Source organism: Anarrhichthys ocellatus, unplaced genomic scaffold, assembly GCF_004355925.1.
Source record: "Anarrhichthys ocellatus isolate YVR2014 unplaced genomic scaffold, GSC_Weel_1.0 scaffold26, whole genome shotgun sequence".
In the NCBI taxonomy this organism is placed as follows: domain Eukaryota; kingdom Metazoa; phylum Chordata; class Actinopteri; order Perciformes; family Anarhichadidae; genus Anarrhichthys; species Anarrhichthys ocellatus.
The window spans coordinates 1341631-1369358 of record NW_022280056.1 but is presented as its reverse complement, the minus strand read 5'-3'; the positions used below and the strand labels follow the sequence as shown (position 1 = coordinate 1369358).

The 27728-nt window shown below is 43.7% G+C and overlaps 2 protein-coding genes across 4 annotated transcripts in view; both read right to left on the bottom strand.

Moving 5' to 3' along the window:
• The window catches only part of pde4a (phosphodiesterase 4A, cAMP-specific), a 38944-nt gene extending 30295 nt beyond the window's left edge, over positions 1–8649 (bottom strand). Inside the window, exon 1 of one of the 2 annotated variants that reach the window (XM_031862280.1) lies at positions 7411–8649. In XM_031862280.1, the coding sequence (XP_031718140.1) occupies positions 7411–7703 (293 nt within the window). In that variant the 5' untranslated portion in view covers positions 7704–8649. The remainder of the gene's footprint in view (positions 1–7410) is intronic. The other variant, XM_031862277.1, reaches the window with a different exon arrangement.
• An 11504-nt stretch (positions 8650–20153) lies between these two features.
• On the bottom strand, positions 20154–27701 carry raver1 (ribonucleoprotein, PTB-binding 1). 2 transcript variants are annotated; one of them, XM_031862281.1, is made up of 13 exons: positions 27221–27701; positions 26026–26495; positions 24688–24879; positions 24462–24582; positions 24272–24372; positions 23596–23668; positions 23085–23272; positions 22921–23002; positions 22664–22806; positions 22438–22509; positions 22211–22345; positions 21985–22050; positions 20154–21876 (listed from the first exon to the last, which is right to left on the bottom strand). In XM_031862281.1, exons 1-13 carry the CDS (start codon positions 27315–27317, stop codon positions 21730–21732), a joined length of 1887 nt encoding a protein of 628 aa, XP_031718141.1. In that variant the 5' UTR covers positions 27318–27701; the 3' UTR covers positions 20154–21729. The 2 variants fall into 2 exon arrangements, with proteins under 2 accessions (XP_031718141.1, XP_031718142.1); XM_031862282.1 differs by having other exon boundaries at positions 23596–23665.
• Positions 27702–27728: the final 27 nt, after the last annotated feature.

Genomic DNA, 27728 nt, shown 5'->3' with positions numbered 1-27728 from the left:
TATATATATATATATATATATATATATATATATATATATATATATATTCCTCACAAAAGCCTATTGCATCTGTTGTGTTTTCATGGGTTTCTAAATCTATCAGTTTCAGTAGCAATAAAAAATGATTTTGCCTCGACTTAGACAGGAAGCAACACGTGTTATGCATTCCAAAGCAGAAGCCTCAGCTGGCATCAACACATCAACAACAGCATACTGTAAAAATACGCGACTGTATTGCACCCAGCACTACACCTGTAAATGTCACATATCAATAATTTACAAGGAATGTTAAGCCCTTACAGTTTGAAATGTTTTGGAAACCTGAAAAATGTCTGTAATGGAAAAAAAAATTACAACAATTTATAGTAAAATTAGTAGTACTGAAGTGGTACTTTTCCATAACATTCTGCTTCTACCCCGCTACAGTTCAGAGGGAAATATTATAGTTTTTACTCCACTACAATTAAGATCTTACCTAAAAAAAATGCAAGATCTTCTCATAAAATGAAACACATTACAGATTAACTTTACCTACTTTACCTCAACTAACATTTTCATTCCAGGACTTTCACTTTTAACAAAGTATTATTCAATTGCTACATTGCTTGAGCTTTACAAGGTTTCCATAAAACAACAGCTCCGATGACAATAAATATCTGCTGGCTGACTTGATTTTCTGCTTTCCTAATTAGCAGGCTATGAACTATTTAGTGGCACATTCAGTAAAGCCCCTGTGTTGTTATTCTTCTGATAGCATCCAAATATGATTTACTGTTGTTTGCAGCATTTCTTCCAGTCAAGCTCACACAACAACAGCGGCGTCGAGTCAGACCGAGATTGGAGAAAAACAAACCATTTCCAGCTATATTTCAGTCTCAGGCGTACCCTATATCTCAACACTGGCTTGAGATACAAATGATGATATATAGGCACCAGGCAGTACATATGAGTGTGTACTGTGAACCCAACAGTAATGAACTTCTGAACAAAGCTTTGGACACGTTGGCTGGGACTGGGCCACAGAGTTACAGTAAAGAAGTCTGTGACATGGTTCGCCACTATTAATGCCATCTGTTCCTCTTCTCTAAGCAGGACTGACACTCTTTCATAACCATCCAGTGATGCTGATAATCTGCCAGTAATTTTTGGCAACAACACTGTCCTGGGGTGGGAGGTCTGGAAGTGTTACCTCAGAAGAGAGGCTGGCATCAGCAGGCAGCTGAGCCAGCACGCCGTCTTCATCTGTGTCTGTCTGTGCCAAACGTGATCTCCAGGTGCACCCCTTCATCCCTCTTCAGCTCTGATTTGTTGTGAGTTCTTGTTTTGAACCAGGCTCTGTCTGCGTTCCCCGGACGTACCTCGCATTAGTCTGACAGGTGTACGCCATTTATCCTCTCTGTCCACTATCTGTGTGTGTGTGTGTGTGTGTGCGCTGCGCTGACACACAGCTGACAGAGGGTTTGTCAGTCTCAGTCATTCAGACAGATATGCGCTCAGACAGCCGCCTAAAGCACATTTCAGAGGGGTCGTCCGCTCAGTGGCCACGGCAGCAGAGTCCGCCGACTGCGTCTGTATCGTGGTGGTCTGTCTCACCTCGTGGGACGCAACATGGACTCAATATCCTTGTTCACATGCCTGCCTCGGGAAGAAATCTTGCTGAGAGGTGAAAGACGACACGTATTTTGAAATTGAATACGCCGCACATGTTGACATTTAAATTATTGGTTTGAGGGTGACTTGATTACACTAAAAGGGTTCGTCCTCTTAGTTCCTCTTTGTGCCTATGGGCTTGAAGAATAAATTACTATTACTACTACTTTGTCATTTTTTTGACATATGAAAAATAAATCCAACGAAAAGTTCAGTCTGAATTCACACAGGATGTTTGTATTTTCCTCACACAGCATAATTATTAACTGATTCTGCTTTAAATGGGCTGCTCTTTGATGCACAGGCACTGTTTGAACTCCCTCTTTAATGGCAGCCGATTGCCAGCCACACGATGAAGGTGTTTGTGTCGGCTCTGCCCTTGAAGTCTGCTATTTTTCAAGTAAATGCTGGAGAATGAAAAATGTAGAATTACATCAGTGTGAAACACCTTTAAAGGAGAAGAATATAGGAGGAGATGAGGCACCGCACGCAGCCAGTTGTGAGCAGCTCATTCCACCACTGGGGATGTAAAGGTTTGAGACTCAGATATGGCTTCGAGCTGGGAGAGACTCTGCAAGCAGCTGATGATATCAGTGGACAAGAGAGGGAGAGTGGGATGAAATGAGGGATAGATAGACTTAATGTCGCTGTAAGCAGGAACAAGGCTATCAGAGAGAATCTCCGAAGCTACGGGGAACCGGCGAGATGGGCCACACAACAGAGACACAAAGCGGGGAACAGAAATAGAGATGGAATCAATGGAATCAATTTACACTGGGGTGAAATGAAGCACTGAGAGGATCAAAAGGAGAGAAGAGCAGCAATCACAGGCTATTATTTTTATGGACAAAAGAGCGACACAAACAATATTATTAGATCAGAAGAGGTTTACTGCAATCACACTGGACATCTTGAGAGAGGAGACTGTCGCATAATAAGCTGTGCTGCAAAGTTCCGTTTAAATGTGATTTAATGAACATGACAAAGGAAGATGATGAAGAGGAATTAAGGACTGGGCGCTGTTATAGACAACATGTAAGCAGACCAGTTGCACCGCAACTGGTCTGCCAACTTTCGTTGGTAACAGGTGGACTTGTTGTGCAACTTTGATTTTTTTTTTTAGATCACTTTGTTTCTTCCTGCTGGGATCCTTGCCCATCCACACTTGTCAAAAACAACAACAAAAAAATGACTAGTGTGTCGCCACTTCAAGAGGATTCAGTGTGAAAGTAATTAAAATGCAAAGATGCCAAGGTTTCACGAAGCAAACCGACTGTGCTAAATGTGGTTACCAATGGCCTGAGTATCTGAAGAGCCTGTGAGAGCCTCCTCCAATGAGACGAAGTGATAAGAGGAGAACAAACATGACCAGGAACCTTGGATGAGAGCTGCATACATATCCCTTTTTGCACAAACAGCCGGTTTGGTGTTAGTGCTTTAAGATCTCGGAGGGACTTTTACCTGAGGTCTCTGGGATCCGCCTGAGCCAACCAGTAGCGAGCGCCGTTCCAGTACATGAACTGCCTCCAGATACTAATTAGTGCTGAGAGTAGTGAGAAGAGCACAATGTATTCACAGAAGAGTGCAATCTGTATCTTAAACAGATGGTTCCACTACACACAAACAAGATGAGAGGTCTTTAACGCCGTTACATTTGTTGGGAGAATTCCTGAAAAGTCTCTGCATGAGACTTTTTTGTTTTGTTAGTAGAAATGTAAATGTATGATCGACAACATAATACAGCTGTTGTGGTAATTAACAGGAGCTGTACCTCATTATGAAATAAATTATTAATACAGCCAGTCAGCCAGTCAGTCAGTCAGTCAGTCAGGCATGCGGGCAAAAGAGCAGCTCCGCTTACAAATCAGCCCTGGATCGCAGCTTGGGGGAGAAAAAGGTGTAAAGAATGCATGAAGAGGAGGGTGAGGGAGGGAGGGACGCTTTGGTTGGAAACTGTTGAGGGGACTGAACAGGAAACGGGCTCTGTGCTGTGATTAAACTATCGCCAGACTGCAGTTCCTCAGCAGAGGTATATTAATATTCACTTTCTCACCTTATAAACACACAAGTCATGATGCATATCCAGTGGGATCCGCCGCATACCGACAAATTATACAGTCAAGCCCGTCAAATGCCTGCGGGCATTGCTTTTGCCTTCTTTTGGGTAAATAAAATCAATTCTACAAATGCACAAAAACAAGTAACCATAGCAACAGAATTGCGGGTAGATCTGTCATTGTGGCGCAGGAACTTCCCAGAGCGTATTGGGCATGGGACCTGATGACTGAGACGCCCGTATTAGCATCCTCTGACAAAAGCACTGACAAGGCGGTCGAACAAAAGACACCCGGGGGTGGGAAGAGGAGGCAGACTGACACTCTTGAGGGTGGGGGGGGGGGCTGATTGCCACCAAGACTGCCATTTTGTGGGATACAACACGGTGACAAATATAGACAAAGTGAAAACAGTCGCAGACAATGATTCTTCAAACAATTATGCTAAACACCCAGAATCCCTCTTGCTACCCGTCCCCAGACTGGTGGCTGTAGGTTTTCGTTTTCAAAAGCAAATGTATCAATTAGAGGAACACGGTGCAATCTGTTCCTCCATGAACCTTGTCCCAAAACAATTTCACCAGCATCTCTCAGGCTGATTGATCCTTCGAACCTCTAGATGAGGTCGTGACTGACTCTTCGGTGATGGAACGGTCTTCGCTGGGTCTCTCAGTGCTCAACCAATCAAAGACCAATTACTTTTTCCACTCTCCAGCTGCAAAGTCACTTCATGTTCCTGCGGCTAATAAATGTGACCGTACCATATTTGTCATTATAATGGCAAAAAACATGTTTGTACTGAACTAAAAATCTTTCCATTAGAGGTGTAGTGTGTTGGGGTTGCAGATTGCAACCAACTGAAACTTCTCTCGCAAACACCGAGGTTGAAAAGATGAGAGAAAGACGTGAATGGTCCTATCTAGAGCCAGTGTATGGTTTGTCTATTGTGGGTTACTGTAGAAACATGGCAGCCTTATGGCTCCATATGTAGATGTAATTATCCTATTCTAAGGTAAGGAAAACACAACAATTCTTAATATCAGGTGATAACATGCGTAATCATATTGTATTCCATTTCTGCCAATTGGTACTATTAAATGCTACTCACTGTACCTTTAAAACATCCCAGCATGACAGTATTCAGGCTCAATTTACTTGTTCAGTAATTTGGACCTTTTGTCAATCTAAGCAGGATTTAACTCCTCATTTCCATATTTTAGGGTTTAGTGAAGACATTTAGTGCATTAAAGAGAGCAGATGTGCACGGTGCCACCTTTCATCAACCCCAGTTAGCCTTGAGCTAAAAACAAACTTGGCTAGATGCTCATAAAGCCTAATAAATCCAGCGAGGAGATGAAGCCTCCAGCTCGAAGCATCCGTCATTCGGACATAAGTAAACATGCAGAATATACAGTCAAAAGAATGAAAGCAATATCATCACAACGGAGATCCCCCTGGCCTCCCTCTGATATTAAAACAGATAAAATGAGGCCTTTTGCAATCCATTCGGGCTACAGGGCAACTGACCTGTGCACAGCCCTCTCATAAATACCTCTACACACACACACACACACACACACACACACACATTGTGCAAGCCGCATTTGACCACTACTCATGACACACAAAATGTACCAGCTTCCATTCCTCCCTGCACCCTCCTTCCTGACCAATGTGTAGTACAAACACCCACAGACCGTACACATCACCTCAAGGATGAGCTAAGGCACACACACACACACACACACACACACACACAGAGTTGGAGTCAGCTTGGTGTGTTCTGAGAACTGAGCTTGTTGGAATCGAATTCTCTCTCTCTCTCTCTCTCGCTCTCTCTGGTTTGCCGCCTACAGAAGGAAAAGGGCAGGCAGAGTGAGTCCCAATGCACTAAAGATTGGACTGCCTCAGAGCGTGTCCTGAGGACTAAAATACAAATCAGCCCTTCCTCCAGTCAGCTGGAGTTGGCCCTTCTCCCAGGGGCCTCCCAGGAAGGCCGTCTGTGACATTTAAAGAAACGAAAGAAAGAAAACAAATAATAACAGCATTGTTTTTTATAGGACCCCAACATTCCCCTCGAGACCCAGCAGTCTGGGATATGTTATTAGTGTAATAATCACCCTGTGTAATGTGTTGCTGTTTTGGAAGAGGCACATTTGGGCTTCCTCTGTAAAATAATAGAGGAGACGCAGTCCAACATGTTAACTATTTCTTTCACTTGCAGAAACATCTGGGGATTTCAGGTCACACAAAGGACAGAGTGGAAGAGGGAGCAACCTGGAGAACCAACATTTATAGCTGTGACTTTTTCTCTCTGACAAGCTTTCCTAAAATCTATGAACATGTGAAAAACATGGAGGGATCACTGAACCAGGGGCCCAACAGGTTAGGGGGCCCCTCAGCCAGAGCTTACTGTTGAAGTCACCGCATTTCTTGTTGGGAAGTCTCAAAGAGACACAAAACGACCACAAAGAGACGTAAAACTACTACAAAGAGATGAAAACTACCCAAAAGAGATGGAAAACGACTACAAAGAGATGCATAACAACTACAACAAGATGCAAAAAGACCACCACGGGATGCAAAATTACCAAAAAGAGATGCAAAACAACACAACACAGACCAAAAACCATGTCTCTTTGAATCTGTGGTTGTTGTCTTCTGCAGGAAGGCTGGAGGCCCTTTACATGTGCCCGGGGCCCACTGTCTCATAATCACGTAAACGGGCAACCTAACCCCCGTCCATAAAGAACAGGCTGGGAGTTCTGTGAGGTTCTTAAAGATGTGTCCTTCATGGAAGCAAAAACAACCAGGCGCTGCATTCTTAAGAAGATAAAGGGAGCAGTTGTTGGAAGGACACAGTAATTGTATCAAAATTGTATCGTTCCATGACTCACTTAATAAAATGCATTTAATCTAATCTGTTTGATTAACATGCATGGTGCAATTTGATTTAAGTGTTAGCTGGTGAAGTTTATGTATCATATCATGTATATATATATATATATATAATGCCGGGTTTTATTTGATGCTGTAATATCTGATCAGACAATGAAACCATCTCTGTGACAGCTCAGGTCACAACTTTAACACATCTTATTCTAACCAGAGAGTCTCTTTTCAGCACAACCTCATCTACAATACCTAGAGGGGTCAGATGTCAGGATCCTGCACTCATTGCTTTGCTAAAGGGCACTTCAGCAGGGTGCATCCTAGTAAAAGGTGTGGGGGGGGGGGCACTTTTGTTCCACTGGGCCCCAAATCTCCCTCTGCAAACAAGCTGATAAAGGCTGGACTGGATGGCGATATCTCAGTGCTGCACGCCCGAACGCACCCACTAGACCTTTGGTGCCATTAAACCGGCTGAGACCCGATCGTGTCTCTTATCAACGAACATGTGGACGCTCTTAAAAACGTAACTGGTATTTACAGATGCTGCACCTGCGTTTCGAGTGGGCGGACTGGTTTGCGCTTCATACCCATCTGACAGTCTATCCAAAGATGCATAACGCATCAGCACCGAAAACCCACGCGTCCCGCCTCCCGGTAGAAAGCGCTTCATATCAGTTAACCCTTCAGGCACACTGCGTTATTACGCACTCGTTAAAATGCACCCCCTCCCTCCCCTCTCGTTTACGCATATGCCTTGTGGGCTGTCATGGGCTATTATTGGGACGTTTGGAATGCACACCGCTCTCTCGCCTACCGTCTATTCCCGACACAATTTCCGATGGATGTGTTTGTGGTCCCATGGAAGGAGGATGGCCAGGACATCCGAGACTTTTTCAGTCCTGGTCGGTCGCTCGTATCCACGGCGTCTGAGCGCTCCATGTGCCGGTGATGCCGGTCGGTGTCGGAGTACCCCCGGTGTTTGATTTTGATCGGGGTGCGGGGTTGTCTCCAAAGATGCTGCGGAGGCTTCAGAGTCGCCTGTCCTTCCCGGGGAACCGGGAGCGACAGGGACAGGCTCTTCTTCGAGCATGGTGGTGGTTCCATCATAGTGCAAAAATAAAATAAAATGAAAGATCCCCTTTGAACTTATTGATTGAATGATATAAGGCTGTATTCGTTTAATTCAAGCACAAAACCAAACGTTTCATGTCCCTCTCCGCCACTTGATCTCCGCGCGAACAAATCAAAGTGACCAAGTCCGGCACAGCCCAGATCTGAATCTTGTTTTCTGAATAACATCAAAAACTGTCACAGTGTTCATCTGACAAGTCATCCAAAAACCATTAATCTCATTGTTTTCTGCGGTGAACAGTTTTAATTTAGTAGAATCTCCGCTCTGCCGTGATCCTCACCAGTCCTGGGTTTTGGTGATGAGACGCCGGTCCTGCTGCTTCCCCTGAAGTTTGACGCGTCGTCGCCCATGGCGCACAACCGGATGACTGTATTTATTTTAGAGAATTTATTGCTTTTTATTAGCCACTTATTGCAGAGACACACAGATCGCCGGCGCTGACTTCTGTGTGTGTGTGTGTGAGTGAGTGTGTGATTATTGCTGCCCGTATGTCTTTCAGCTGAGCCGAAATTTCCAAGCAATTTCCATAAAAGTGCTCAATTTATCACGGCTCATGGAGAGCTACGGCACACACTGTGCGCGCACACACACCGCAGAACTCTCCAGTGATTCCTCCATGGAGATGTTGGATCCAATGATTTCAGCAAGATGTCATCCTGGACTCAGTTACCATCCCTTCTCAGTACACGAGGATGGTGTGAGGAATGGTTGGACATGTCCAAAAAAAAACAAGCGATCCTTTGTCCCTTGCTGTCCAGACTCTCTTCTCCAGGTTTGGTTTTGTCAGTATGCATTATAATAAAAGGACACAAATTGATAATTCCGAAGGTTCAGTCATCCTGTTCTCGGTGGGCCATTATCTTCCCATTCTCATATTTGCTGGAGTTCGACGACAAACATTGGCTTCATATCTCTCTCTCACTCTCTCTCTCTCTCTCTCTCTCTCTCTCTCTCTCTCTCTCTCTCTCCCTCTCTCTCTCTCTCTCCCTCTCTCTCTCTCTCCCTCTCTCCCTCTCTCTCTCTCTCTCCCTCTCTCCCTCTCTCCCTCCCTTCTCCTCTCTCTAGTCTATCTGTGGTTGGGTGGTTGTTCTCTTCAGTGATTTGCCAGCACTGGAGGGTTTTGAACCTTTTATGTGCTCATCCATTTTGCCCCATGCGTGCCTTCACTGCGCATTTCCTTGACAGAAAACAAAACACAGCCAATTGCTCAAATGATGACAGCTGGGACAGAAGCTTGTTCATAAGATCCAACAGTGACATCTTAACATGCCACTGTTCATCACTTTACCCATTTGGAGTTGAACATTGTCACTTTGACTTCCATGTCCATGCTTGAGGAGTTCATGTCCATGTGTCTGCCCCCTCTGGAGTGGCACCTTCCAGTCCCTCCCGCGTAGTGCTCCTGCTCCCAGTATTTTTAGATGAGGATCAACTGTAAACTCTGTGCTGTTGCTGTGGGAGCTGTAGCTCTCTCTCAATGTCAGGTATAAAAGCTCTTATTCCCATCAGGGCCACCACAGCTAATGGTACTGTACTGTGCAATACTTTGGATGGCAGCATCTACAGTGACATCTGTGACAATGAGCTGACCTCGGTCAGTCTGGGATCAATGTTTACTTCAGTGTTTTTGGTCAGCAGTATCTCCAGTGTTGTGCTGCAACACAACTGACACAATGTTCAATTAACTGTAAGTAATCACTTGAGCCATTATCTTATTAAATATGTGCTAAAAAAAACACATTTCTAGAACATAAATCTGAACATTGTATGGCTATGGATGAGTTATGAACAAATAAGCAATAAGAAACTGGAAGGTTTGTTGTATGTTAGAGTCTGAGAAATAACTCATTTTGAGAAAATGGTCTTTAAAGATATTCATCGTGAAATTAGAAACATTTTGAAGACACTACAGATGAAAAGGAGCTGATAGATATCACCATGACACTTCACTATTTAATTATTTATTTTAACACAATTATAATTTTTTGAAATTGTATGTTTAAATATGCAAATTAGGTATTACCTAATGCTAACTTTTGAAGAATTTAGGAGAAATCTACAGACGCAAATAGACAAAGTTGTAAAATAAACACCTGAATGTGTATTTTGCGAGTTTTCTTTCAAATAGTCGGAGAGAAGACAAAATCTCCAAGTTGACCAGTAGCATGAAAAATGTGTCTTGCCTTAAATTACTGCCATTGCAACATCTTAAGGGCTGCCATTGTGTTTATGTTGCATAGAAATCTTATAGTGACATGAAATATACACAACTATGTAACTGACAAAAATGACATGACACGATGTTCCCTCTAAGTCATATGATCCATGTCAGACTCACGTCTCGTTATCAAGTGGATTTCTATTCACATAGATGTAAATTGAGATGTGGTAAATTAGCAAGATGCATGGATCAGTCCAATCTTTTTCTCATTTACTTTGGCTCAATTCTTGAATGAGAATTCTTTTTTTCAAAACGTTAAGTTCAAATCTTAGAACAATTAGTTTATTGTTCACAACAGATTTGAATTTTTCAATCATTCAAGCAGATTGTTTGTCACATGTGTGTAAGAAAGAACAACTGTCTACATTTTGCACAAATACCACTTGCACACGGTTTGCTGATCAAAACTGATGAGTTGATTCTCTGTCAAATTGTCGCATTCTTCACGACTTCTAAGCATCCTTTCATCATTGGAGTCGATGTCATTTTGTGACTCATTTTCTGTAACACGTTGCTACAAAAATACATTTACTGTACAAATGTGCATATCCTTTATCTGTGTAATATTGTATAGTACAGTATAAACTTCAGCTACTGTTGAAATCAGAATCTAAAAGCTCAGCGTGACACACAGAAGCATTCTTGTATCGTTAGCAGTTAGTGTCAAAAAAACTCAAACAAAAGGTTTGTGTGCCGTGTTGAAAATACATCGAAACATTTTGACCGATATATCTCCCATGAAGACAAATCAACCTCTCATTTTGGAGCCACTGAACCGTTCGTTGACACACCAAAGGTTTTGAAGCATGAAGGAAATGTGGGTGAGTCACTACCTTTTGCAGACATGCAGCAGAGTTGTGATGTCCCACGAAACAGTTGTGACCATTTGCAGTTTGGAGAATGTCAAGTGTTTAAAGTGGTTAAAGAAAACTGCCTGTTCTTGATTTAAGATGTCAAACACCTGAGTCAAACTAATCAAGCTGCAGCTGCAGTCTAGATGGTCTTCAGGTCGGTGACCTTAAGGGACATCTTTGTTGTTGTGTCAACCTTTTGTCCTCATTGCATTGGAGGCGTTCGTAGCACCTCCGAGACCTTGTTTCATTCCTGAATCACGGTGCCAGTTTTAGATGGAACGTACTAGCTCTTTCCCTGTGTCTTAAACGTGGGTACATTAAGTGGAAAAGAAATGTTCCTTAGTTATCAGAGTGGTGTAACAGATAGAGCATCACTTCCCCCATGCTCTGAAGCACCTGGCTAAAAATAAAAATGTTCAGCGAGGACCTCGCAGTCAAGAGTTGAGCACTGAGAGGGTTTAAGGTTACATTTCCTGATCGGTGACGAGCCCACCAGGAAGCACAATGGCTGGATTCATTACAGCCTCGGCTTCAGCTGTCCTGGAAGCGCCTTCAGATTCCTTGAGAAGAGCTGGAGCAGGCTGCTGGGAAACAGGACATCAGGGCTGCTGCGCTTGTTGCCTCCGGTCACTCTGACACAGATAAGGAGCTAAAAAAAAATAGGCGGACGGATGTCTTGATGTACTGTCAACCTTTGAAAGTTGCTGCCGCTGTTCTTCTGCCAGCACAGTCGGAATGCTCTTGCGAGCGATGCTCTGAATAATGTGAATGGTGGCACAGACAGCTATGAATCTTGGTGCCAAGGTGATGCTTTTCTTACTGCATCAAAAAGTATGACATCAAACCAGGAAGGTGTCCAAGGACATGAATAAAAACAGATGGCCCTCCAGACTGTAATAACTCTGATAAAGTCATTGTGAGGGTCTGTGGAGAGTCTCACCCACTGGCTCCATCCGACGCTGGCTGGCTGAACTACAGCGCAGGCAGCTCTGACCTCAGGCCTCACACCTCAGGCGAGTCGAGCTCATTAGCCGGAGGCCACCAGAGACGAACGGCTGCTGCCGTCTGTGTGCGGCACGCTGGAGCAGGAGGAAAGCTGTATTGGAGAAGCAGCGGTGCCGCTAAGAATTAACTAAAAGTCCACTTTTTCCTTTGGGTCCCCTGTCAGCACTCCCTCATTTCTCCCCAGGGGTGGCGCCTCGGCTCAGATACATTGAAACAGTCGGGAAGAACGTGACCAGAAAGAAATGTGGGGCACATTAGGAGACTTCACATTAAAAACACAATTTACAATTGTCAAAATATGACTTGTATTCTAACAATAAATCAACATCTTTATCATTTATTTAAACAAGTGCATAGCCATAAACAGACACGTGGTCTGAAGCCCTAAATCAACTGTTTTGTTTTCTGGTGAGCATCACATTCCCACAGAGCAGCAGAGAGTGGTTATAGATTTTCTTTTTCTGGTTTCTATCTATACTGTAAGTACTGGCTTTAGAAATAGACTGACACTCTAAAAAGTTGTTTTCCTCGTGCTTTGTTTTTCTGCCTCAACCTAAATGAAAGCATTATTTGACTCTCATGTCCAGTGCTCATGTGCTGCTGTCTCTCTTAAATACGTCTCTCTCATACCTTCAGTACATTCATGCTGCTGTTACCCAACCCTCCACCTCCCCATCTCCACCCAATCTCCGCAGATTCATCAGCTTCATTATCTTCATCATTCTATCAGCCACCATCACCACCAGTGTCTGGACTCCACAGGGGGGGGGGGGGGGGGACAGACTGCTGCTCGGGACAGACGCCCCTCCATTACAAATCTCCCTGTAGAGTCCAAGCGCCAAAGACTCTGAAGACCATCACCGCATATCATTTGTTCACAATAAACAATTATCTTTTCTTTATCCGACTTGTCTCTCCTGATTGAAATATTGTTTGAGCCTGTAAGGCAAGGCCAGTTTATTTGTACAGCACATTTCTGCAACAGGCAATTAAAAGCACCAAACATAAACCATCAGAAGCAAAGAGACAAAGTGCAAAACAAACCCATTATAAAAGGACATTTAAAAACGATTAAAAAGGAGGCTAAAATAGAACAAGGCTGGTATAAAATACAAATAAATAAAGTTACAGCGCAGTATAAGAATAAAAGGCAGTTACACGCAGAAAAGTCTTCAGCCTTGATTAAAAAGAAGTGAGATTTGCAGTTTTCTGGGAGTTTGTTCCAGATATAATGCAGCATAAAAACTGAACACTGCTTCTCCGTGTTCAGTTTTGACCCTGGGGACAGAAAGCAGACCTGTCTCAGACAACCTGAGAGGACTGGATGGTTCATAATGCAGCACACGATCAGAGATGTAGACTTGACATAGCTATGTTACAATGTGAAAATATCGTTTTTGTTCCCTGGAGTGAGCATCACTGGATATCATAAATGAAGCACTAAAAATACCATCTGGAAGGAACAAGAACTCTCGTCTTGAGGACCTGATGGACCTGAAAGTATTCACAGATACACTGCGGTACTGGATCGTGAAATGCTTTCCACAAAACTCAAAGTGATTTAAAGTAATTTGGACATTTTTGTTGTAGACTTCAGAGAAAAGCAGCGGCAGCATTATAAGTAGAGCAGCTTGGTGAAGGGATGTAGAGAAGCATCGCAGTAGTTCAACCACAACACACAGGCATTAATCATTTTGTCGGTGTCTTCATAATCCACTGTGGGCCCTGACATTCTACATTAATCTGCCTGTATAGCATGGAGCTCTTCAGTCATATGTGAATATTGATCAATATTTATATTCATTGTGTTTATTGCTATTTAATTATTTGTTGGAGATTTATGTAATTTGTAACAGGCTATATGGAAATAAATCGTGTTTTGAAGTAAGACCCCCAATAAAAAGTGAACATGTGAACACGGCCAAAACATCACTTGAGTATATCATTTTAACATAAATGGTGTTTTTTGGTGTATTTTCATCAAATATACAGTCCCAATAGTAGGGAGTACTAGAAGACATTCACTTTTATCATTATTCATGGGATCTTGGTTCTAGTGGTGGTATTACCTTCGAAATTTAGATTCTATAGGCGAAGACAAACTAAATAATTAAATTTTAAATCAAAGGTCAGTTTCAAGCAGTTCAAGAGGCTACGCCAATTAACAAACTGAGAGGGAGGGCCGCCAAATATCCTGCTGCCTGCCCTGGAAATACACACAAGCATGTGTTGTTTTGAGGAATATCTGAGGACTCTTTCGTTACAGTGTCTCTTCAGAATTCACACAAGAAACAAGTTTGATTGTAATTTATTGAGCTTAGAGATGAAAACACCGCTCACCCGGTATCAGACTGACCTGAGGCACTGGAGCTACAATCACTTGAAACCTATTCTTGCCTCGAAGATGGTCTCTGGGGCGAAAGCTCGCTTTGTAAAAAAGATTTTTGCGTAGATAGAAATTAGCTTAAAAATGATGATAATATATTTTGACTATTGACCTTAAAACATATGATGATGCTGGGGTTCGATGTGTGTCTGTTGTAACCTAACATCCTCGCTACAACACCGAATAAACCTGCAGTTGAATTTCAGCTTTAAATGATTATTTTCTATCAGGGCAGCTGTTCTAATGTGCATTCAATACTGTCTCCTTGAGAGGAAATTGTCAGTTTGTAGTGCCTGTCCTTAGAAAGTGAAAATGAAAAAGCAGCAGTCTGTAACACGATGCAGGAGGAATATTATGTGGAAATAACTGTATTGCTGACAAGCTGATGAAATCATAAGACAGTCCTGTTTCATTAAAAGGCTGGTTGGATTCAGAAAATCCCTAAATGAGCAACTCCAGGCTGTTTATCACAATCACAGATGAGAGTATTGTTTCTCTGGGAAACACTCGGGCCTTAAAAATATAAATATGAATTTACAATCGAGTTGAATTGTTCTGTAAGGAATTCCTCTCTGAAGGATAATTAGAACAATTTCAGCACAATTAAATACACGATTGAGTCGCTTCACGGGGATGCGAATGAGCACACAAAGACTCCAGCAGTCCTAATTCCTGCACGCTAACAACAAAAGAAACCTGCTGGCTTTCACTTCATCTCTAAAAAACCTTGACATAGTACGAAGGAAAAGAAATGCACACATGTAGTGCTGTATTCTATTAAATACTCAGGCTTATGGTCACACGGCTTTCATCTGCTCAAAACCTTGACCAAGAACACAATACAGACAACTGGAATGTAACACGGGAAATGTGTTTTCTGTCTTGAGGAAGCAGGAAATATCTGACTCATTTCAACCTTCTATTTGTTGTATTTGACGTATAAAGGGACCTTGTGTAAAATCATCGTGTGTATTCGGGGATGCAGCGGTTGAGGAAATGACCACGGACCACATTGCAGACTGCAGTGCTCCACTGTGGTGTGGGGGGGGGGGAATCTTTCCTCCTGCTTGAGTCAGCTGCACACTTCATTTAGTGAGCATCTGATGTATTATGATCAACCTCGCCAAATGGCTCTCATTCATTCATGTGAGGAAGACTTTAAATGCCAAGCAGCAGTCTTACTGACTCAGTATAGGTGGATGAGAGGCTTGAGCAGGCCACGGAAAAGTACTGTGTGTAATGCGTCGTCGCCATTTCAATTTTAACCTCTTCTACTCCACCCCTCTTTACCAAAGACGCATTTTAGTGGGGGACAGGGGGATCGTTAAGATAACAGGTCAACAGTAGATTCCACATAGAAGTGCTGTACGTCATCCAGAAACTTTTGAACCTGTTGAGTTCAGAACTGTGTGTCAAGTTGTGAGATTTGGTGCTAAATGTAACCATTTTTCTTAAGAATTGATCAAAAATTCCCTGAAAATACCACATTAAGACAACAAGACCTCGAGGAACATCGCAGAAATTTCCAGGCTGTTATTTGGTATCAAAAACTTTTCACAATTGGACATTTCTGCAAGAATTATTCACCGATCAGAGATCACAACAGCAAATTTTATACAGTGACTAAACTGAAATTGTGAACATTTTCTCCGGCTTACAGCCAATCACAGAAGGCATCCAGCTCTGCCCATCAAGCAGACCATCAGCTGCCTGTCTGGCCTCTGGCACATCGCGCACCAGGGAATGCTGGGAAATGGATCCACTTTCTGCCAGTGAAGGGCCATGAAATATTAATCCCCACGTCTTGTTCAGACAGTGAGCAATAGTCTGGCAGCTATGTGGCACGTGTGTGTGTCTGCACACGTATGTAGGACAGTGAAAAGTGGATGGAGAGTGATAATAGTGTGTGTGTAGAGCGAGCCACCACTTTTCACCTCATTTTCACTTTTTCAAGTATGTTCTTGTTTGTCCTCCAAACCAATCGAATGTTTTGCTGACATGTCTGTTCAGTCGAGGGCAGAGGAGGAGTTAGATGGGAAATGTTGCAACAGGGAGGCGAGGTTCCACTCCAGGGACCAGCTGAGGACCAGTGAGATCTCAAACGACTTAATAACTAGATTTGAGAGCTTCTAAAAACTTCTACTAATGATGTTGTGGAGCTCTAACGACAACTGGAAATAAGAATCAAGTGTCAGAATGGCCGCAAGGTTGCTCTTTTGCTCCTTATGTGCATCTGCAATGCACTTCGTGGTGTGAGGTATACTAATGGACTACCAGGGACAATGAAGTGAAAAGATCCTTCAGTAAGCTCGTTAGGATGCAGTGCACGCTGCTGTGACGGGGCCCGAGTCACTGTTCTCTGTTTGAAAGGCTTGACTGCTCGGCTAGCAGATGTGTTCAGCTTGTCAGTCTTACAGTCAGAGACAGTTCAGAGAGGAAACGGCGCTCTGAGAGTCACTTTCCTTTTGCAATATGCTGCATCTTTTTTTTGTATTGTTGCTAGGCAGCCACCGAATGAGTGCTGACGTTAGCTCAACATAAACCATGAACTGTAAGCTACATAATGCTAACAGCTAACAATAGCCTGCAGGTTACTCATTAGCCTCCTGTTTTCTGTTCAGATCTAATATGGTTGATGAAGTCATCGTATTATATCCATTCAGTACTTATTTCTGAGAATTATTTGTATTTTTTTACAACTTACTTGTAGACATTTAATTTGTATTCTACTGTCTGTTCTTTGCTTTTAACCACACATGCTTTTACTATTACTAATGATAGTACCTTTACATTATTCAAGTGTTGAACATGTCCAATTGATCACATTGACCATTTAAAGGGACAGTGTGTCGTATACAGTGACATCTAGTGGTGAGGTTGTAGATTGCAACCTACTGAATACCGCTCTGATCACGGTGGCCTTCAGGTAACGTAACAGCGTGAAAGTCTCTCTCTAGAGACGTGTTTACCGCAATATACAAAGAGTTCCACAAAAAAACCTTCTTTTCTTAGATCAAACAGAGATATAAATAGAGAAAACACAAATCAGAGATAAAGAATAGATACTGCACTTTTAGATAAAAGTGAAGGCTGCTAATGTTGGGACAGAAGACCTGATTCAGGATGACGAGGTAGATTTCAGGATTCCACATTACCTCATGGTGCTTTGAATAAACTCTCATGATAGTGTTAGTTAGCCTGATAGTTTAAACCAGGTTCATTTTACTACTGATGTCAATGTCTTCATTTCAGACACCAGGTGTGTTGTTTCAGTGCATCAGAACAACAACACTGTGCATGGGAAACTTTTATTTCCCCATATTAACCAGAAGTGGTTATCTTATCTTGTACTGCCTGTGTCACGCTGATATACAATTACACAAAGGATCGACTGGAAAAGATGAAAAAGAAGAGCGTAACAATAGCCAAGCTTATTTCAGGGGGATAAGGGTTCGTGTTCTGGCCTGGAATTGAAATCCCTGCTATAATATAATCTTGTCTGGGTGTATAAACAGGAGCACCTCACCGTCTCCTCAGACTTGCAGCTTTCTCCTGGATGTTCGACTGTTTTATAGACTGTTTGTCACCGGGGGGAGTGGGCTGTTTTCTATGACTAATCCTGCTATAAACAGCTCTTGTGACATACCCTCTTTCGGTTACTCTTTGTTGCTCGTATACTGAAATACAACTGTAATAAATCACGGCACATGTGAATTTAGTGTGTTTTACATGTAGATTACAGTGAATCTGTATATTTTAATAAACCCGTTTATATACTCAACACACACGGGGCAATAACAGGAGAGGGAGCATGTTTCCCTTTCAGCACACACACACAGTAATCTATAACTCTCCCTTCATTTGTGTGTTTGTAATAGCTGATAAATGAGGCTGCAGTGATCTGCCTTCAGAGCTCTTCCTCCTTCAGAGCTGCATTCGGGAGAATCGCAGGTTTCAGCAGCATTCACCAGCAACTGTGCAGGGTGACTGTGTGGGTGGAAATATGAAAGGCAGAAATCTAAATGTGTCTGACACAGCGTCCACCGAGCCGCGGTGGATCCCTCTGAGAACTCTGGGTAGCCTGGCTGCAGGTATGAGAACATAATTCAAGGGTGCCTGAAGCATTGCAGACAAATATTACAGAAATAACCCCAGCGGCTGGTCAAAAAAACAAAAACAAAACATTAATATAATGCCAGAAGGTCTAAACAACAACCCCATCATTTCTTCAGTGTTCTTATTTCCATCGTCCGTTACAGATTGATGAGATATTCTCTGTTAGATTTATTTCTTAAGTGACTCCACAGACCCAAGCACAAAGAAAAACGTCACAAACAATATACCCACATTGAGGAAAGGGAGTTTTATGACCAATGTACTGCAGTCGTGTTTTTGCCCATCGGGGGGGGGGCTCCATCAGCTCGAGGGTTAGCGGATCCACAAGAACAGCAGCTAATCAAAACCTTTCATCCTGATGGCGGCTGAGAGGAAGAGGAGCTCTCTTCACTGCCTCTTGCCCCCCCGAGCACCTCAGTCTGATGGGCTCAGTGTTGCCACGCCACCGATCACCTGAAGCTCAATCCGACATTATACCTCAACAGAAGATACCGGGTCCCAACGAAGTTTTAATTAAATCTGAACGTCATCATTCTCAGTCTTATCAGAGCGAAGTGTATTACAGCTCGACACATCCCTCACCGTTTGCTTTTCTTCAGCTGCCTGTTATCAGCCTTTAGAGATGATAACTGACTGAGACCGTTTGTTAAATTATTCATTCAGGGAGCACAATTCATCCTCTCAGCAATAACGTGTTTAACATTCATACACATTCACAGCAGCACCGCTCTGATAGAGCCAACCGATAACATGATGTAGCTGGAGTACACAGGAAGGGTCAAAGGTTATCCAGTTATTAGGCATTATGTACATCTTGGAACACTAACACAACTGTCGTTTGAAGTAATAACACTCCATTTGGGGCAACAAAAAAAGAGATCTCGATGCACCCATTTAAGAACCCGTCTGCACATTTGTTTTATGTTCGGTCGCTAGTCCAATAAAGCAAAACATCAGCTGGTTGTGTATGGAGTCAGTTCGGGTTCATTGCTTCCATAATCGGGCTAAAAGATCAGTATGATGTGCCTCTTCCTTTAGCTCAAAAGCACATTAAACCATATGTAGAACATTTTTAGTGCATTACAAATTTAAGGTTGTATTACTCATATATTTGTTACTTTCATGATAGCAGCAAAGTTGATTTATACTTTTCCTCGCTGAAAGACATTACACGACGGCAAGCCTTTTTACTATTGATCAAACTGTTACACTATGCAAGTGTTAAATAGTTCCTCTTTGAATCGATCGCAATAATTTAAAGGGACAGTGTAGGATTTAGTGACATCTAGCGGTGAGGCTGCAGATCACAACCAACTGAACAACCCTCCTCTCACTCTTTCCTTGCCAAGCATGTCGGAGAACTACGGTGGCCTTAATGTGACCAAAAAAAAGCGTCAAAGCATTCTCTGTCTAGATCCAGTGTTTGGTTTGTCCTTTCTGGGCTACTGTAGAAATATGGCTGACTAAGTGAAGAGGACCTGCTCCCTATGTAGATATTAAGGGCTCATTTTAAAGTAAAGAAAACAACGATTTCTGCAAACAGTTTCCTCTAAAATCCTACAAACTGGTCCACTAAATCTTTGATAAAGGTTGTAATATTTAACAGAAGTAGCTCTTTTTGCATCCTGGGTTTAAATGCAGAAATTTAAATTATGCAAATCTGTTAAGTGTCAACTGAACTCAGGTCTGAAGTTAGTTTGGTCCTAAATTAAGACTTTTAAAATAGTTGTGCTTTAAGAGCAAATAATGTGATCAACCAAATACAAGAGCATGCCACACAAAGTTAACTCTAAAGATGCAGATATCTTGAGATTGTTTCTTTGTAAATGATGAGTTCACAACATGAGTTTAAATAACATTTACTTGCTCACGTCACACACTCGCACGTACAGAGACAACTATGGAGGTACAGAGGAGAAGATGGCAGTTCACAATGAATGATCATCATACAGCACGGCTGCATCTCTTGGTCCGTACACAACACGAGCCGTCGGCTGTGGCGTCACATCAGTTGTCCAAGCATACAGGCAAAAACACGAGGAGCAGCAAATCCATTCAAAACACCAGACCAGAGGCAGGTATGATTAAAGAAAACAAAAACGGTTTGGACTCAGGAAAAATGATCAAGCTCAACTATTTACACGGCAAAGAACACAGAAACGGTAAATGTAGATGGAAGCCAACACAGGGCAGGATGAGATCACAGAGAACACTCACGGCTCAAGTGTAGCTGCATTTCCTAGCAGACGTCAGAGGTAATGGGTTTTCACAATCAAACTGTCAACCAGATAATAAGAAAAAAGAAAAATGTCACCGACCAATCACCTGCCACTAGTACTTCCCCAGACTCCAGAGATGGCACATGTCCACCACCCGACCCCCACCAGTCAGGTGAGGCGTTTGGACCTCAAGACATTCAAAAATTTAAACTTAGCAAACAGAACTCACATAAACACAGAAAATATTCAACTCCTGAACATCTGAGTGAGAGGAGGCATTTTACAAAGAGGTGAGAACAGATTAGGATCGTGACCTCCAAGTGCATCACTTAACAACCAGTGTAGAAGAACCGCCTCCGCGAACAAGCTGGAGGGTGTGGATCAAAAGACAAACGACGTGGAAAAGGTAAGAGTGGTAGAAAGCTTCATGATACACAGCCAGGGACATACAGCCGTCATTGGTGGATGGAAAGCTGCATGTCAAGCAATGAGGAGAGGCCATACAGCTAAATTAACAACCCTGTGTAAAAGGGGGGGGGAGAGAGACACCAGAACACCATCTCATTATACAAACTACCGAACTTTTTACATGAATTAGGAGGGCCATTTAAAAAAGTAGAGCCTTTAAAGTAAAGCTTGTTTTTAACACTATGCCTGAAGTTGTCGACAGCATCACTTTAGTGGGACATCAAACATTATAGAAGCAGCCTACGGCTGCTATTGAAATGTGGCCAAACTATCCGTAGCTCTGCTGATACACCACTCAACACAGGAATATTAAAAAAAAAAAAAAAAAAAAGGCTTAAGAGGAAATACTTCATCTGCTTATTAACCATTTTTTTCTCACTGTACAAGTTTTTCAACAGGAAATGAAAAGGGCAAATAAAATTAAAAAAAATAAAAATTAAAAAAAATTAAAAAAAAGTAAAAACTTAATTTACCAACACACTAAAATCATATATACACACACACACACACACACACACACACACGACAGAAAAAAAATACAACCACCAAGAATTCCAATGGAGTGACAACTGTCCAGATAGCAACAGGCTGTGCTCCGCGGCACCCCCCAGGGGTCACTACCAGGAGTACACATACCAATCCAAGGACCACCATGCCATGCAGTTCATTGGAAGAGACCAGAGATGATGCCATTGTGTCCTGGCTGTTGGAAGGCTACTCATCCGGCTGCAGTTAGAATATACGCTTTCGCTTAAGGTAGGAGTCCGCGTAGTGACCACCGAGGCCCTGGGAGTGCTGGCCCACATAGCCTCCCTCGGGGCTCGGCTCCGGGGACGGGATCAGCCGGTTGAACAAACGCTTGTGGCTACCGATGGGAGTCTAAAAGAAGATTTATAAAATCAATAAAGAGCAGCTTGGTCGAAAAATGGATACATAAATTAAGACCAACAATAAAAAAGGGCAAAGACATGAAAGTGTTTAAATTACCTTCACAGCATTCCCCAGGCCTGGTGGGTAGTTGGGGGTGTGGCTCACAGGAGGCATTCCCACAGCCTGAGGACGGACAAACAACCCTCAGTAACCTACACTTCTACTGAAGCACAACATTAACTATTGAACAGGGGCCTTTCCTTGGAACCCAATCCAACCATTATAGTTTGAAACCAAACCAGGTCATTTTAAAAAGAAATGGAGTCCAAAGCTTTAGGCTTACCCGGTTGAGATGGGTGGTAGCGAGGCCACCGTTACTGGAGGCCTCGGGCTCTGAGCTGAAGTAGGAGGACATGGGTTCACTGGGAGGGTAACTGTAGCTGGGGAAACGCTCACTGTAGTCGGGCTGACGAGAGAGCTGCAGAGACAAACTGTGTAACTATAGAGCAGCACAAGTGTGATCCAATAACATTAAAAAAAAATAAATAAATAAAAATATGCCCACACTACCTGCTGACCGAATCCTGCCAGGGATTCAGCACTAAGGTTCTCCTGCTGCTCATACAAGTGGACCAGAGGATCCTGAGGAGAAACACCAGATGGGCATCAGACCAGTTCACATCATACAGGCTCCTGAATGAGCAGCCACTCATTACAATGCAGATTCATCTAGTGACACAGCAGCTAGTCAGGTTAAATACATATATGGACAAAGCAGCGGAAACGTGGCGGTTACCTGGTGTAGAGGAGGATATTCTGGGCTGTAGGAATCCTGGTAGCGCAGGTTGTAGTTGGCCTGAATGCTCTGGTGCGTGTGCTGGTTAGACACATTACTTAGTGTGGGCCTCTTTTTGTAGGGGTGAGGTCTGCAGCTTCCTCCTGTAGTAGTGCAGATATGCTGAAATGTATTAACCCGATCTGATGCACCAAACAACAGACTGCCAAGTCAGAAAATCAGAACCCCAACGTGCAAACAGAAAAAAAGCACTTCACCTGAGGGGAAAACATTGTCGACACCGATGAAGGCACTCCGAGGATGGTTCCCATCTTTGGGAGGATCTCCCAGTATGGATGCCTGACAGGAGGGGGAAAGGTGAGTCATTCTTACTATTTACACTCTGGCAGAAAACATTATGGAAATGACTCAGGGCCCTCACCCCCTGCGCTGTGAGGCCATCTGCCCCCATCATGCCACCCATCAGGGGCATGGAGAGGCCCTGCAGAGCAGGAGAGGAAGTCTGGGGGAAGGAGCACATCACTGTGGGAGACTCCTGCTCCCTCAGCGCTCTGCCAAGTTGCATTGGCTTTAGTGGGGCCAAGGGATCAAGACCCGGGACTACACCACCTAGAGGAAATAGATAGAGGCCCGATTGTAAATTACAAACCGATGTTTCACCTCTTGTTCACATAAAATCAGTGAGTCAGATTTGCAGTAAATCAGCAAAGTTCCTTTAACTCACATATACAACCGAATCAAGTTAATATCAATATTTAAGCAGTATGGAATGCTACATAACATTAAGACTCATCTAGCGCCATGACCAAAATATCTTGACCAACGTAAAGAGGAGAAACCGGGATTAACACAGATGTTTAGCCTCATAGGCAAAGCAAAAACATGCAGTCTGTGGCTCGAGGAGCGACGGCTGGAATCGGCGGATGCCAAACCTTGGGGCAGGTCTCCGAGCAGATGGACTCCCTGCTGGACAGCCAGAGGATTCTCCCCGATGAGTCCTGCCTGCTGGCCAAAGGAGAGAGCAGAGTTCAGTGTCACTAGAGGGTCACACTGCCTGGCTGCTACACTCCAGCGGTTAAGAAACGGCTGCACTACACCGGCACGCTTAGTCAGCACCGAGGATTACTCACCACGTATGAAATTATGTCCTTACAGAGTGGGTATTTACACTGTTCTGTGCACAATGGAGCACACCTACTACATCACTCAGCACCACTCAAAAGTACAGCCCACACAGAAACAAGTTTCCTAGCCAGAGCTTACCCACCCAGGCGTTGCGTTTTCTATCACAAAAAAAAAAAAAAAAAACTAGTCTTAACCAGCACCTCACACAGCGATAGCGATAGACACACACACACACACACACCACCGTCACTCACACAAGGCACTAGAGGGTTTTCTTTATTGCGCAGCACCTGAGCCCACAGAAGATGATTTCCCAGAAAGGCTTGCTGATGGTAAAGAGGAGAGTGGAGGGGAAAAAAAGGATGGATGAAAACAGGCAGGGCAGCAAAGGAGGCACGTGTGTGTGTGTGTGTGTGAGAGTGAGTGAGTGAGTGAGTGAGTGAGTGAGTGAGTGAGTGAGTGAGTGAGGAAAGGCAGCAGTACCTGCTGGGCCTTGGCCTGGTTCTGAAGGAGCAGTTGCAGCAGGGCGGCGGAGAGGGCGGGGTTGGCCAGCAGGGGCATCGTAGGGGCTGCCCCGAGGAGGCCTGCACACAAAAGGGGACATCAGGACCCACAGCGCCAGAACTAACCCTACAACAGAGGCATTAATTAAGAGCTAGTGAGGACTCCTCACCTTGTTTGGGTCCCTGTGACAGTGGGTTGAGGAGCATCTTGAGGGTGGCGGGGTTGTTGAGGCCTGTGAGAATCTGCATGGCTGTAGGGTCGGGGAGGAGACCTTTACCCCTGTTGACAGCCTTGAAGGGAGAGGACACAAGTCAGGCAATCGGCACAAGAGCTAACGGCTAACTCAACAGCAGCTACGGACATGTGGATGCAGGAAATCTTTCTGATTTACATACCATGGTTTGGGCAGCAATCAGAGCAGCCAACATGCTTCTTCCAGGAGGGCCGGGGGCACAGAAGGACACCCTGATGTGCGTCCCGCCCAGCAACCTGCCGTCCGCGAGTCGCTGAGCGTCCTCGGCCATCTCAGCGGAGGCAAACTCCAACACGGTAAACCGCCGGAAACTCGCATCTTGTCCCTGAGCCAACTGTGGAGAGGAATAATAAAAAAAAACGGACACGCAGTTAGCCAAAGTTCTGCTACTAAATACAAGAAGGACTGTCCTGAATACATTTTCTTTGGCTCCGGAGCTCCAGTAGTAATCAACAGCGAATATTCAAAGCTGTGATCGAGATGCTCAGTTTGGCTGCTGTATCTGCACCTCTCTGCCCGGCTGCAGGCCTGTGCGTAATGAGGCTGCGTTACCAGTCGACTAACACTTTTGTCCATTAATCAATTAGTTGAATTAAAATTGACAGATCTGTAAAACTGAGTTTCTCTACAAAGAGTAACACAAAAGCAAGATTTTAACAGTTGTGAGCATACGTTTTGGGAAAAATGTCATCAGGGCTTGAAAAAGCATTAAAAAAAACAAAAAACTAAAGAGATATTTTGTTGATGATCTAAATGCACATTAATGTCGGAAATACTCCCCAACACACCTGAAATGTATTTTTCTTGTTCATTTATAATTAAGTGACTAAAGCCATGTTCTAGCATGGACGGGTTCTCATATAGCAGAGTCACATTTAAGACTGTTTACTGTTACCGTTTTATTCCTGGTCAGAGGAGTTCCAGATCAAATCTAAAAACGTTGTTAACATAACCATCTGTTGAATCTTTACAACAAATACTCATTATATATTGAATTTCCTTTTCAGTCGCTACATGTGATCTCATGATTTAATACCTTCAGGTTTTATTAGCTCATAACCAGACCATCTAGTGAACACTAGAGCTGGTTCCTTAAATCATCACGTGACTCTAAATCGTCACTACAATCCTAAAAAAACCTGGAACCAGCAGAAAAAGCACTACACTCGCTGTGCTAAAGAGGAACCCCCCCCCTCTCTGGTTCCAGAAAAGCCTTCTGAATGACACCACCTGGGGGAGTCAGGTGGTCATCACCATGGAAACGAGCAATGCTCATCACTATAGAAACTTTGAGTGGCCACAGGAAAGACCGGGGTAGAGGTGAAATGGTTCAACCCTTCAGAGGTGATCCTACAACTTCCAGATACACACAAACCAACACCACAAACGTGGTGGGGTTTTGGTATAAACCGGTGTTGTATTCATTATTCTTGCTGTAAAATGCATCCTTCTGAAATCGCAGTAATGTGGTGGATCTGACCTGGCAGAAGACGGGCGTATGGGTGTCAGCCAGGGCGTTGCGGAGGTCTTGGGCGGTCTGCAGGCTCGGGGGCAGGCGGTCAGCACACAGGCATTTAGAGTGCAGGAGCGGATACGTGAGGGAGCCCACCTCGGTCCAGTGGACGTACAGCATGCGGGAGCCAAGCTGCTTTCCCAACAGCTCCGACTTGGCCCGGGCAGCAGAGTCCTTCTTCATGTACTCCACGAAACCGTAGCCCTTGGAGTGGCCCGTGGAGGCGCTGTACACCAGGAAGCAGCGCTCCAGGTTACCGAAGGGACGCACCAGCTCCTCGAACTGCTGCTGGGTGAAAGCGCGGGGCAGGTTGGCGATGCACAGCAGGGCGTCTGTCGGCTGCAGCTGCACGGAGATCTCCCGGTCCCGCAGCACATGCTGGTGGAAGTCTTTGATGGCACACTGCGCCTGTTCTCCATTGAGCAGTGTCACAAAGGCTGGGGGGGGGAAGAGAGGCAATAAACACAATATGGTGTGAAGTGAGGGAGTGACATTTGATAAGTCAGCGTTAAAGTCATGATGGGAAACCCTTTTAGATCACATCCCGATCATCGAGTAACTATTTAACAATATAAGTTCACCAAAAAAATATTGATTTTTGTATGAAATTATCTTCTAAGCCCGCCCACTTTTTAGCGGACCAATCAAATGCAAAGGACTTAAAACCCTCTTGTAACTCATGCACAGCAGGTCTCGGGAAGGTAAACGTGGCAGTGACACCATTTTTCTGATGAAAGTCAATGCTGGTGGCACAATGTCAACACACACCAGCTGTCTGTCAACGCAACATTTCCCCGAACAGACTACAATGTCTGTCACACCAATCAAAGGCGTTTTACCTGACTAACACATCTAAATATCACAACAGTATGGTAGATACCAGGCATATCCTCAAGTTAACATATGGCTCTCGCAATTTTCTGGCCCATTATTATCTGCCACTACGCGGCCGTTTCTGTTTTAGCTTTTAATGTCAGTTATTTTTGTCAAATTGTCTTTTCAGACTTCTAATGGCATGCTGTAGCAAATAGTGAACGGCTCTAAATACAGTCAACCAACGTTATTTATGAGACTATCAAGTTTATAGATCATCTGTGAGATCTTTCACTCCTTTAAACTAGACACGTGATGTCTAACATGGTGGACAAGCAGTTAGACCAACCTGTGCCCTTGTATTTGTCAACAAAGCAGTACTTCAAGTCATAGTTGCCCAGCAGCTCATGGACCTCCTGTATATAGAGAAAGAAAAGCAACATCATTACATTCAGACATTTAAATTATTACAGCACGCTAACCAGGGTATCCACATAAAACATCCGACTTGGCCATCATATAAATGTAGACTGCTTAATTGTATATTTTTGTCATCCCATGATTAACTCATTCATGTCCACTGGGCAACAAGTTGCACCTGTGAGGGGTTGAGAGGTTAACAACCGACTCATTGTTGTTGGAGAGATTGCTCTGCGCTGCTTTTAACCATTCACAAACGAAACGGCGACGCCGTCTAGCATTTTCCGAAACGTTTTTTGTCTGCACACCTTCCACCTTTTGTTGTACTGCAACTGACATCTCGAACTCCCACTGCCCCCCCTCCCCTCAGTGAACAATGGTACCGCCCGCAGGCCAACCGCTCCCCACGAGTCAGGCACGTTCCAAAAAAAAAAAAA